At 48.7% G+C, this 13,497-nt stretch overlaps 1 protein-coding gene and 1 long non-coding RNA gene across 2 annotated transcripts; both read right to left on the minus strand.

Moving 5' to 3' along the window:
- Positions 1-887: 887 nt before the first annotated feature.
- On the minus strand, positions 888-2,624 carry LOC109755437 (uncharacterized). The gene is made up of 4 exons (XR_002230977.4): positions 2,205-2,624; positions 1,952-2,105; positions 1,484-1,626; positions 888-1,339 (listed from the first exon to the last, which is right to left on the minus strand). It is a non-coding gene; the product is annotated as an uncharacterized lncRNA (long non-coding RNA).
- A 3,632-nt stretch (positions 2,625-6,256) lies between these two features.
- On the minus strand, positions 6,257-9,296 carry LOC109755435 (mixed-linked glucan synthase 2). The gene is made up of 3 exons (XM_020314347.4): positions 8,989-9,296; positions 8,158-8,884; positions 6,257-7,971 (listed from the first exon to the last, which is right to left on the minus strand). The coding sequence occupies exons 1-3, from the start codon at positions 9,231-9,233 to the stop codon at positions 6,334-6,336; spliced, it is 2,610 nt and encodes an 869-aa protein (XP_020169936.1). The 5' UTR covers positions 9,234-9,296; the 3' UTR covers positions 6,257-6,333.
- Positions 9,297-13,497: the final 4,201 nt, after the last annotated feature.

A 13,497-nucleotide genomic window follows, 5' to 3' on the forward strand; every position in this document is an offset into this window, starting at 1 on the left:
ACTCTGTTTTTCATGTGCTTTTTTTGCTGGTAGCTCTCCATCCACTGCTCGTAGCTCTCCATCCACTCACCGGCATTGAGTAAGTGATATACCGATGGAAAGCTGCTGTAAAGACGCAACTTTCCCGTGTTGATCATCTTTTTATACTCGCGACGATTTTAAAAGTTTTTCATCTGAAATGCATCCAGCGTAGTAGTTGAACTTCCTGCTGTTTTCACGTTGAACTTCTGTGACATATTTTCGTTCGTAATTTTCTCATCCATTTGTTAGTGTTACACAAATGATATTTCTTTTGTAAGTAACGGGAAAAAACCAAGTTTGTAATAAAACTTGAACCGTTCCGTTATTTAAATTTGAACTTCTAGGTTTTTAATAAACTTTTTGAACTGTTCAATTTTCAAATCTGATCTTCTTGGTTTCTTTAAACATTGAACTTCTACGTTATTTAAATTTGAACCTCTAGGTTTTTTGAAACTATGAAAATCGATCTTCACTATAAATTTTGTACTCTTATATATTTTGAATTTGCACTTCTTGGTTTATTCTTTAGTAACGTAGAAATTCCTAATTTTGTAATAAACATCAAATGTTTCCACTATATTAAATTTGAACTTGTGGTTATTTTTGAAGTGGGGAATTCCATTTTTTGAATTGTTATGTTTGCTTCAATTCAAACTTCTTGGGATTACTAAAATTTGAACTTCTTATTTTTATTTTTTATGTAAAGATTTTCTTTGATTTTAAAAAATCATCGAATTGACCCATTTTTTAATTTTAAAAATATATAATTTTATTAATGATCATCAGATAATTGTTCTAGTAAATTTAACACAAACAAAAAAAAATCAGGTCTCATATACACAAAACCAAAACAGGTGAGGTCCACATAAACAAAAACCATATTTTTCGCACATTGAGCTTCATCTAGCAGGCATTGTACACACATGAGCAATAGAGGTACAGTTCATACATTGAATTGTTTACAAGGTTAAGCATAAACACAAACAGGGGATAAAGAACCATAGAGGGAGAGCTACATGCGAGCACTACTGCTCATTCAGGGGAGATAACCACACTAATGGCACGGGCGAGGACCGGTTGTCCCCTGCAGTTTTACGTGTGGTCGGACACACGCGATGAAAACATAAATCGGAAGTGAGATCACAAACCCATGTGGAAATGCACCCCCAAAAAAGCACAAAGATCACACACATCGTTCTGAACTCTGACCTTCTTTCTGCACATCATGTGATCTTCTCCCCTGCCTGATGGTGACCTTCATTCCTATGTTCACGCGGGTAGTGAGCACCAGCAGCACATAGATCTCTGCAGACACAAACTTTTGAGCAAAATAGTGAGAAAAAAGCAGCAAACAACTAAACACCTGAACATCAAACAAGAGGAGCAGCCGGCAATTTCTTCTTCTTTTCTAAACGGTCTTTTGTACTGAGAATTGAAAGTGCCAAATGAAGTTAACACGTACTCCTTCTTTCTGAGCCATACTAACTTCGATTTTCACAGAAAAATTACACCGGCTCGGCGACCGGGATCCTCTGACGTCTTCTCTATGTTTGCCAACGTCTCTAGGAAGAAGAGGCTATTCTGCTCCGCGTACTCCAGCTCCTCCTGTTCGCAATTGGATCGAACACCTTACAAATTATAGACCCAATTGCCCACTTTTACATGTGCAAATTACTTCTTGAAATGAAACAAACCAGGCAATAAGAACAGATGAAAAACGTCACAATTTCGCACGGCTAACTAACAAATACATCGCAATCAAGAGATAGGCCAGAGCAGAATTCATGACTCCAACCAACACACAACATCAGCAGTTCAACACCAACCCTGACCAATCACTTGGCATACATCTGATTAGCAGAATCCCACTAGGCACTAACTAGATACGCCAAATTTAGGGAGCACTAGAAAGAAAAGAAATGGGGCTCACATCAGGACAGCGGCAGCGCGATCTGGTAGATGTTGCTGTTCGTGGAATCCATGACGAGCAGCTCGCCACCCTGGGTGACCTCCACGTCGTACGGCTCGATCCCCAGCTTGCTGCCGTCGAAGACCGTCTCCATGGTGTAGCCGCCCTCCACTCGCTGCTCCCCACACAGAGAGAAACCAACATTGTTTGAGGAAAACCCGGATTCAAGAAACCTGGAAAGCGCGCAGGCGAAGAGAGGGATTCCAGCAGTCACCTGTCTTGACCGTCGATTTGAGCGACCACAGCCGGACACCGCCGACGCCGCATTGGAGAGGAAGCCGCTCACCACCTCTGCGGCGGCAACCAAGAAAACTCGTCAGGACCGAACCAAATCGCGGCGCGGCGCGCTGGGATGTCGGGTCTCAGCAGCGCGCGGGACTCCGGGGATCTGGCGGCGCGCGGTGGTGCGGGGGTTCGGCGGCGCAATGAGGCGCGTTGGGCCGGGGGGAGGGGGTGGCGGCGGCGGGTGAGGCGTTGGGGCCGGCGGCCGCCGGTGGGAGGTGGTTGGTGGCAGGGCGCGCGGGTCTGGGGGGAGGCCAACGGGGTGGGTCGAGCTCGCCGCGCGGGGTCTGGGGGGAGGCCGGCGGGCGTGGGTCGGGAGGTGGGGAGAGATGGAAGTTTTTTTTGTGAGTTCTTCTCGTTCGGGAGTTTATATTGAGCATCTCCAACAGCTGCGCTATATAAGCGCCGCCAGAAATTTGTGGTTTTTAGCGCGCGCAACCGCTAGGCGAGCTCCAGCGGAGGCGCAATAACCGCGCGAGGCATAAAGTGTTCAGCGCGCAGTCCGAAACATCATCGCGCGCCGTTTATTTGCTGCGCCCGCTACCGCGCGCCGTTTATTATCTGCGCCCGCTACCGCGCGCCGCACACTCAAGCGCCTGCTCGCGACTTCCACCTACCCCGACCCAGACGCTGGCGCCTGATACGTCTCCAACGTATCTATAATTTATGAAATATTTATGCCATGTTTACAACAATTTTATATGATTTTGGTATGATTTGATTAGAACTAACCCGGATTGACGCTATTTTCAGCAGAACTACCGTGGTGTCGTTTTTTTTGCAGAAATAAAAGTTCTCGGAACGAGCTGAAAATTTACGGAGAATATTTTTGGAAAATATAAAAAATACTAGAACAGAAAGATATCGGAGAAGAGTCCCGAGGCAACCACAAGGGTGGAGGGCCCCCCCCTAGGGCGCGCCCCCTGCCTTGTCGTTGCCTCGTGGGCCCCCTTGACTTGTCCCCGACGCCAACACCTCCTATAAATCCTAAAACCTCCAGAAATAAACCTAGATCGAAAGTTCCGTCGCCGCAAGCCTCTGTAGCCACGAAAAACCAATTGGAGCCCGTTCCGGCACCCTGCCGGAGGGGGAAACCATCACCCATGGCCATCTTCATCATCCCGACGCTCTCCATGACGAGGAGGGAGTAGTTCACCCTCGGGGCTGAGGGTACCAGTAGCTATATGTTTGATCTCTCTCTCTCATGTTCTTGATATGGTACGATCTTGATGTACCACGAGCTTTGTTACTATAGCTGGATCATATGGTGTTTTCTCCCCTCTACCTTCTTGTGATGAATTGAGTCTTGCTCTTTGAGGTTTCGTTATGTTGGATTGAGTATTGGATTTGAGATCACTTGATGTATGTCTTGCGACGGAATATCTGTGGTGACAATGGGATGTTCTATTTATTCACTTGATGTACGTTTTGGCACTCAACTTGAGGATTGTCGTGGTGTCATTGGGGCAATCTATGCATAGGGGTTGATGCACGTTTTTGTCCTACGTTCTTCGATAGAAACTTTGAAGTGATTCTTTGTTGCATGTTGAGGGATTGTTATATGATCTAATTATGTTATCATTGTTGAGAGAACTTGCACTAGTGAAAGTATGAACCCTAGGCCTTGTTTCTAAGCATTGCAATACCGTTTTCGCTCACTTTTACCACTTGTTACCTTGCTGTTTTTATATTTTTAGATTACAAAAACCTATATCTACTATCCATATTACGCTTGTATCACCACCTCTTCGCCGAACTAGTGCACCTATACAATTTACCATTGTATTGGGTGTGTTGGGGACACAAGAGACTCTTTGTTATTTGGTTGCAGGGTTCTTTGAGAGAGACCATCTTCATCCTACGCCTCCCACGGATTGATAAACCTTAAGTCATCCACTTGAGCGAAATTTGCTACTGTCCTACAAAACTCTGCGCTTGGAGGCCCAACACAAGTCTACAAGAAGAAGGTTGCGTAGTAGACATCAGCGCCGCCACCCGCACCACCCCATTTGTTCCGGTGACCATTCCGGCGCTTCCCAGTCTATCCCCGCGCCGCCGCCGCTTCCTCCTTCTCCCTCTAGTCGTCGCCGCCCCTCGCGCGCGCCATTCCTCCGACGAACAGCGCCCGGACGCCCACTGCCGCTCAGCGCCCACAAGGTGTTCGGTAAAACGCTTGCAAGGTATGTATTGCTTCAACTTCCCATTTTTTACATGAATTTGGTGCATGTTGTTTGTAGTTTTTATAGCCTAGTTTAAATTGAAGATTGTAGATGAGTTCATCATATGATTCTTTCGAAGAAGAATTTGATATTGAAGAAGACGAGGATCCTGCAATGATCCTAGCTATGCACATCAATAAAAAACCGAAGCACGGTGGTTCGGTTATGGGTCGGCAGAAAATTTGGAGGGATAGGATCGATGCCCACAATAGATTGATCAGGCACTATTTTGCGGATAATCCCATGTACCCCGAGTCGTACTTCTGGCGCCGGTTTAGGATGAGCACCGAATTGTTCAGGCGCATTGCGGAGAAACTAGCGAGTCATGACCGGTTTTTTCAGCAAAGGAGGAATGCCGCTGGAGAGCTCGGGCATAGCACCTTTCAGAAGGTGACAGCCGCTTTGCGTATGTTGGCATACGGTATTCCCTCCGATCTAGTTGATGACCACTTGGCCATGGGTGAGAGTTAATCCATCATGTGTGTCAAGCGCTTCGCAGTCGGAATTGTGCAAGTGTTTGGCTAGGAGTATTTGGGATCTCCCAATGTTGAAGACGCCGCGAGGCTATTGGAGATGAACAAAGCTCGCGGCTTCCCAGGTATGCTTGGCTAAATAAATTGCATGCATTGGAGTTGGAAGAATTGTCCTAAGGCATGGCATGGGCAATTCCACGGCCACAAAAAAGGTTCCATTATAATCCTTGAAGCGGTGGCCGATCAAGAGACTTGGATTTGGCATGCTTTTTTTGGAATGCCTGGATCTTTGAATGACATCAACATTGTTAATCGGTCACGACTGGTGAATAAGATTGCAAATGATGAACTACCACCGGTGCAGTTTGTAGCAAATGGCCACACATACAACTATGGCTACTATCTTGCGGATGGCATCTACCCAAAATAACAAACATTTGTGAAGCCGTTGAAAAAATCGGAAGGTAAGAAAAATCTTGATTTCCACAATGCTCAGGCGGTGGCTAGAAAAAGATGTGGAGAGAGCTTTTGGGATTTTGCAAGCCCAATTTGCTATTGTGAGAGGACCGACTAGATTTTTGGATCAAAAGATGCTATGGTACATCATGCACGCTTGTGTCACAACATGATCATCGAGAATGAGCGTGGCCAAGATTTAGACTACTCTCAGTATGAGCTCTTGGGACATTCCGTGCGAGTGCGGCGGAGGGCTGCCAGGGTGGCCCGTTTTGTTGCCTTCTATCATGCCATTCGATGTGCCGAAACGCATGATGATCTTCAGAAGGATCTCATCGAGGAGTGATGGACATGGAACGGCCGACAAAGAGCATCATGATTTGTGCGTTTGGTTTTGTATTGTTGAAATATTTGTTCTATTGTAAGATAAGCTATTTGTTTGAGTTATAATAATAAAATTGAACTATTTATTGTTGATTTATTTTGTTTGCGTTTGATCTTCTTGGTTGTGTTTGGAGTCATATGTTGTTTGTGCGAGAGCGCGCGCACAATTTTTTTGCGCGGCTGCTGGATCGGCTCGCGCGCTAAACTTTGCAGCGGCCGCTGGAGCAAGCGCTCGGCGCCGCGTAAAAACTCACGAACAGCACGCTGCAAACGCTTTTTTAGCGCGTCGCGCGTTGCACGGCTGTTGGAGATGTTCTGATAATCTCAAGTTTGCTAGAGTTGTTCTTACTCGAAGAGAGCACAAGCTGCACTTCAATTTTTTTTTTGAAGAAAAGATAGGTACATCTCTATAAGTAGAGGAGTGGCACACAATGACCAGTTCTCATGCTATATAGACATGAATACACACACTCAAATTATTGCAGTAGTGACTGTGACTGTACTTGTAAAAAAAATGAGCCGTACGTGTCTACCCAGATGGCCCGGTCAGCGATGCTTCACCAAGAGAAGCTGCAACTTCTGAAATATCAGCTGGGTACGGAGCATGGAGGGCGACATACACGAGCCCGACGGCCCCAATGGCCATGACCAACATGACGAACAGGATGACGGGCCTCTTCCCCCATTTCCCCATGATCCCGAGCGCAAACGGGTAGAGGAGCACGAGGATCCACACGTTGAACAACATCCCGAGCAGCACGTGCCGCGCCTGGTCCGTGAAGAACCCCCATGCCGCCGCCTTGCCTATCGCTGCCCCGACGGCCGCGACGTTCACGACGAGCACCACGATGGTCGGGAGCAGCAGCGGCACCCACCGCACGGTGTACAGGTCGGCGAACTTGTCATTGGAGCAGGCGTCCGTCTGCTTGGACGTGAGCCTGAAGTATATCCCCTTCCCGGTGACGAGCTTGAGCGCCATGTAAAGCACCGCCGTCGGGTACACGCCCGTGGCCCCGATCATGTAGAACTGCTCGTTGCGGCACCAGTCGAGCAGCGTGATCCCCGCCCATTTCACCTCGAACATGCCGATCACGTGGATCATCGCTATGACGGCGACGAGGTACATGATGTACGTGCCGAAAGGCCTCTGGATGTAGAACTGCTCGGAGAAGAGCCAGAGAACGGGGAAGAGGTTGTACGCCAGGATGAACACCGTGACGATCGGGTAGGTCGACATGTTGAGGTAGGCGACGCGCTGCAGAGGGTGGAGCCGGCGGCCGGCCATGAGAGCGTTGCTGTGGGAGAAGAACATCTCCAAGGAGCCGCCCGACCACCGGAGCACCTGGTAGAGGCGCTCGGTGAGGTTGATGGGAGCCGTTCCGCGGAAGGCGGCCGGCTCCATGGAGCAATACATGGAGCGCCACCCTTGCCGGTGCATGCGAAATCCGGTCACCACGTCCTCCGTCGCGATGTTGTACACCCACCCGACGTCTCTGCCCCATGAACTCCCGTCCTCGTAGGCGCACGTCATCAGGGTAGCCAGGTCATTGCTGAGTGCCTCGTCGACCAACACGGGCGTGATAGACCGCTCCTGGATTGCCCCATCCGGCATCGAGTTTATGAACGACGTCGAGCTACCGAACTCATTGACCTTACCTGCAAGCTTGATGTTCTCCGCTCTGTAACGTGGTGGCTCCATGCCATAGAGCGCGACACGGCGGAACATGGTGCCGGTGCCGAGGTAGGAAGGCCCTTGGAGGCCGTTGAGGGAGAGCATGGTGCCGTCGAAGAAGACACGGTTGTGGTTGGCGTAGCGGTCCGTCGGGTCGACGTCGTCGAAGCGCTGCGGGAACTGGACGAAGGCCGTGTTCTGACCGTCGCGTGGGTCGAGCATGAAGCACATAGGGGCGCGGAGAGCTTGCGAGTTGTTGATGTAGTGGTCGCCGTCAAAGTTGACGACGAAGGGCGCGTTGGAGAGCATAGCCGAGACACGGAGCATCACGTTCATGGCGCCCGCCTTCTTTTGGTGGTTATAACCGGGGCGCTTCTCCCGGGACATGTAGACGAGCATGGGGAGCCTCGTGTCAACGTTGCTGAAGTCAAGTGGATTGTCGGCGCTCGCCGGCGATCCCAGTTGTGGTTTACAACTTGGATGGCCTAGTATGACCTGTGAGAAAAACGCGTTAATTCAAAGCTTGTTTTAATTGAATATAAATTTGGGAAATTGGTATCCTTTCCTTTTCCTTTTAAGCCGCCAAATCACTATCCAACGAACAAATTTCGTCGACTGAGCTTTAAGACAGAGATCTCTCACTAGACTCATCATAAATTAAGAGGAATTGACAACTTTTACCTGAACAATTCCAGCATGTTGTCCTCTCCGGTGGTTCTCAACCTGCTCGATCCATGTACCAGGCCATTGTGTCCCATCAGCCATCCAGGTTGCACGTACACCATCTCCTTTCTTGCTCGAGTTGTACGCATCAGATCGTTGGCGGATGGTGGTGGAAAGGGAGTCTACCCTCACCTTGAACTCATCATACTCTCTGCGCACACGCCTATGATCCCTCATGAATTCTCCAGCCATGCTCCCGGCGTACGGCTGCGTCTTCATCCCAAAATAGTTCTCGGGGGATCTTGGCTCTACACAGTACTTCCGACAAAAAGGGACCCACAGGACAGCGAAATTGGCAACTTCGATCATCGCCTCGTAGTGCACCAGCGTTCCGCCGTCGTCCGAGAGGTAGCAGGCGTACTTGTCGACGGGGTAGTCGGTGGCCAGGATAGAGAGGATGGTGTTCACGGTGTACAAGAGGGGTTCGTCCACGGGGTCGACGGTGGTGACGAATATGTCGATGCCCGGCAGGTTGGCGTCGCCGGAGTGGTCCGCGAGGGCGGCCAGGTCGGGGACGCGCTTGACGGGGTTGAGCTTGGGCAGCTGGTTGAGGAGCCACGAGAAGCCGAACCAGACGTCGGCGACCATGGACGTGGCCCACAGCCACACGCCGTCATGGTTCTTGTGCTTCACGCGCCACGCGAAGAAGGCGACGATGGCGACCAAGCGGACGAGGATCATGAACCTGGTACAGAACGACAGCCGTGTTCAGAAGCGCAGCGGCACGCACGAGAACAGCATGCATGCATGCATGCAGGCAGGCTAGAATGGCGCGCAGCGCAGACGGACCTGTAAGGATGCAGGATGCTTCCCTTGACCTTGAAGGTCCGGAACAGCGGCGGCCGGTTGCCGTCGCCGGCGATGGCTCCCGACGTGTCTCCCTCGTCCGCGGCCACCCACACGTCGTCCTTGGCGTCGACAGCCCGCTTGGCGGCGGGGGAGTCTGCTGCTAGGCTGGCGCGGCCGCTCTCGGCGTTCCCGTCCGGGGCCTCGGCGCGGAGGGCGTTGGCTCTGCGAGTGACTGCCGCGGCCATCGTGTAAGCCAAGCCTACGTGCACCCTGACAGCTGATCTCCCAAGCTTTTTCGTGTCGACCAGATGATTGCCAGGCGGGGGGTTATATAGGGACTGCTAGGCGCTAGCTAGTCGCTATTGCTCACAACCATCGGCTGCCAGTTGGGTGGCATGGTCAAATACTGCAACTGGAAGCCGCCGCACGTACGGTGGTGCACTTTTATTCCGTCTGGTCGTACCGCACCGCGGCAACAACCATTTTCCGAGTTCTGACGGAGCAAATACAACCGACAAAAACTCACCTGCTATATTTTTTTAATAGGTCACCTGCTATATAAGTAGTAATATACGTAGTACATATCTGCATTGGTATGGAGTGACATATTTAGGGAGAACGTGTACGCTTACAGTTAGTAGAAGCGATCGAAGATATGCCTCCATGCCACAGAAGAAAACCAGCTGGAAGGAAAGGTACCGAAGAACGACTTAGTGTTGGCAAGGTGTGTGCGCATGAATCAGCATGCCCGTACTCTCACTTTACTCTCCTCAGTCAGGAGTTGTTGGCTTTGCTCTAAACTCTCTAAATTCTTTTCAGCTTACTTATAACCCCCTAATCAAACTACCGTAGTCCTGTACTCCGGAGCACTTCACCCCTAAAGTCGGTTTCTAGATAACCAAAAAAGTTCCTCAATAGCGTTTAAAAAAAAGGTTCCTCGATGCATGATAACATGAGAGCTGTTACACTCATCGAAAAGAAGGAGACGTCACTAATGCACTAATGCAGAATGGTGCTATTATAACACATCTAACATACACCCTAGCGTTGAACTGTGTGCGATAAATGCATCACCCATCCGCATTATAGCCAGGGCTCCGCCTCCTCCTCCTCCTTCAAGAAAGAAAGTTAGGGTTCGTGTCTCTCGCCGGCACCGGCGCAGGTCCGCCTCGTCTCCGGTGGCCCTAGGGCCATGGAGGCGCGGTGGATCCTGGCAAGGGCCGGCGGGAGGGCTCCGTTTCTAGTTGTTTTTTCAATCATATTAGGGTTTGTGTCCTACTCAGGAAGGCGAGACGGCGGCGGCTCCCTGAAGAAGGAATAAAGGTCTCCCCGCCTAGCCCCCGTTCCGGCGGTGCGTCTAGCATCGTTGGTGGGCGTGTGGAGGTGTGTCTCCGGCAGATCTATCTTTGGTGGATTTGCTCGGATCTCGTCGTTGTTCCTCTACGTTCGTGTGTCTTCGGTTTGGATTCTTCCGATCTACGCTATTTTTCATCGGCGGCGGTTGCTGTTCTGGGGTGCTGGTCCTATGGGGCCTTAGCACGACGACTTTCCGACTGTCTACTACAACAAGTTGTGCCCGGCTCCAGCGATGGAGGGGCGATGACGGCGGCGTGCCTTCGGCTTGCTTCGGTGCTTGTAGTCGTCGTTAGGTGGTCTACGGATCTGGATGTAATTTTTATTTCTGGTGTTCGTTGTACTGCCATGATTGAAGATGAATAGATTGAAAGTTTTTCCAAAAAAAGGCATCACACATCCTAAAAAAACAATGTGCCAATAAAGAAACGTGTGTGATGGTGTTACGATCTCTGCCGCCAGCGTCACGCATAGAGGATTCAAGTCATAATTTGGCTACAATGGGGATACAAATCAGAAGAGAAATCAAGGAGGAAGAGCACTGGAGAAGGGGAAAGTAGCCATGCTACACTTCAGTTCATCATTGATGCCTCCTTCTGGTCGCTAGCCAAAATTACTATTTCAGGAGTAAGGGGAAAGTAGCCATGCTACACCTCGGTTCATCATTGATGCCTCCTTTCGGTCGCTAGCCGAAATTACTATTTCAGGAGTACTCTTTTCAAAGATCATTTCCACCTTCCTAGGTTGCGACAAGTGACACGCATGGGAGGGGGGTTCGGTGTGGCACGTGGCGGCGACCATTAATGGGCTCTCTTCTTGGTCGGAAAGCATCTGCGCCATTGACAGGAGCGGAAGCGATGGTAGTATATATGGAGGACTACACAGTTGGCAGGGAGAGGAAAGAACATAGCACACAGTTGTTCAAATTCAACCGTGTGCATTGTGATTGGACAATGACCATCAACACTTTAGAGGCAAGCAACAAAATAGATCGTTTGTGGTGGTAACAAACACAATATTCAGACCATTAATAATCAAACAAATCCCCTAACAATCATGGATGAAGGTAACCAGGGTGGCAAGATGCCAAACCCCGAAACGAACCATGTGGATGAAGGTATACACACATTTTTTCTAAATGACCATCTAGGACATCTGAAAAAAAACATTTTTTACATTTGTTTGTGTAAAGTCACAAATAGTCAAAATTTAGATACTGCTACATACACTTCACTCTACTGTCTACATATATGGTTTTTATATTTTTTTATTACCTTCCAGGAATGCTTTTGTTCTACTAGAAATCTCCCAAGGGAAAAGTGGTTTGCGATGTGCTAATTTAAAGGGATAAAGATCCCAAAAACATAGGGGAAATATGAGCAGAGCCAATGAGAAAACTAACCCTTTTCCATTGAGGAACGACACTGGCTAGTCTAGAGGTCGATTCAAGAGCACCATGGGTTTCTCCGCAATTTTTAGTTTCCCCCCTAACCTGGCACCATAGGGCCATGACCCTCTTCATTTTTCTTCACTATGCCAAGTCTGTTTTTGTTATTTCATTATTTTATTTTTATTCAACTTATTCCTCTCTTTTTCTATACCTTCATTCTACTTTTTATTTTGCCCCCTCATACCCCCTCATCTCGCCCCCTCTAGGGCGATTGGTGGGGCCAACCCTAGCCCCTGCCGCCACCCCCTCTCTTCCACCTCATCGTCCCTAGAGACATGCGCCGGCTAAGCCCAGGCGGCGTCGGTGATGGGGATGGCGAGGATTTGGGTTGTAGCCCCGCTGTCTGGAGGGACAGGTGGTGTGAGATCGCCCTTCTAAGTTCATCTATCCCGACAGTTCGGCGCTACTCCGGCGGCTTCGTAGGGAGGGCGAATCGGGAGGGGATGTGGCCAATCAGTGGTGCTTGATCCCCGGAGCACAGTACTGCAGGAATGTCTAACAGTGGCGAGCGCAAAAAGGCCGATAGTGGCGGGCAAGTCTCCCAGGGGCGCCCGCCACCGACCTCCCGCCACTGCTAGTGCCCCATCAGTGGCGGGCGCACGCCCGCCACTGATAGAGCATCTCTAGTGGCGGGCATCTCCACCGGCGCGCGACAACTAGATGTTGTAGTTGTGGCGGTCAAACTTCCGTCTCCCGCCACAACTACATATTGTAGTTGGGGCCGGCAACCTGGGCTTCCCACCAAAACTATACATATAACCAGCAAGAATTCACGTATTCGATCATATGCATTACGATGTATCATAGACTAGGAGTAGTACATTTTACCATTAGTCAATAAACAAGCTAACAACAAGTTGCCCAACTACATATAGCAAAGTCATATAGAAATTTTCATAGAAACATAAAACCTACATTCAGAGCGTCGTTTTTTACCCGAAAACCGTAGAACAATAGTTCTAAGGTAAAATTATATTAAAATAAAATATGTTACAAATTACATGGTGAAAACCCGAAGGGTCTAACCAATGCCAGCTCTAGGAAACATGATCATTATATTACATGTTGCATCTAATCCAGTCTGAGAGCTCCTGGAAATATTTCTCTTTCACTTTGAACCTGAGCAATGTAAGATCTTTCTTAAAATAGAAGTGCCAAGCTTGCACTGACTGTTGTTGCTGTGTGAAGATCTTCTCATTACGTTGTGTCCAAAGGTTCCAACATCCCAACATGACTATTTCTGAGGCAAAATGCTTGGGAAGCTGAAGCTTTTGCAAGATTTATGTCTTCAAAGATATGAAGGAAATATGCCCTAGAGGCAATAATAAAATTGTTATTTATATTTCCTTATATCTGAAGGAAATATGCCCTAGAGACAATAATAAAGTTGTTATTTATATTTCCTTATATCATGATAAATGTTTATTATTCATGCTAGAATTTTATTAACTGGAAACATAGGACATGTGTGAATACATAGACAAACAGAGTGTCACTAGTATGCCTCTACTTGACTAGCTCGTTGAATCAAAGATGGTTAAGTTTCCTAGCCATAGACATGAATTGTCATTTGATTAACGGGATCACATCATTAGAGAATGATGTGATTGACTTGACCCATTCCATTAGCTTAGCACTTGATCGTTTAGTATGTTGCTATTGCTTTCTTCATGACTTATACATGTTCCTATGACTATGAGATTATG

The sequence above is a fragment of the Aegilops tauschii genome, chromosome 2, assembly GCF_002575655.3.
Source record: "Aegilops tauschii subsp. strangulata cultivar AL8/78 chromosome 2, Aet v6.0, whole genome shotgun sequence".
Classification (NCBI taxonomy): Eukaryota; Viridiplantae; Streptophyta; class Magnoliopsida; order Poales; family Poaceae; genus Aegilops; species Aegilops tauschii.

What these genes read in the sequence shown, in the direction of transcription:
- LOC109755435 (XM_020314347.4), bottom strand. Translation starts at nt 9,233, where the DNA reads ATGGCCGCGGCAGTCACTCGCAGAGCCAACGCCCTCCGCGCCGAGGCC. An exon ending in AGCATCCTGCATCCTTACAG is followed by an intron (nt 8,885 to 8,988) that starts GTCCGTCTGCGC and finishes GTTCTGTACCAG; the next exon opens with GTTCATGATCCTCGTCCGCT. An exon ending in AACATGCTGGAATTGTTCAG is followed by an intron (nt 7,972 to 8,157) that starts GTAAAAGTTGTC and finishes TTTTTCTCACAG; the next exon opens with GTCATACTAGGCCATCCAAG.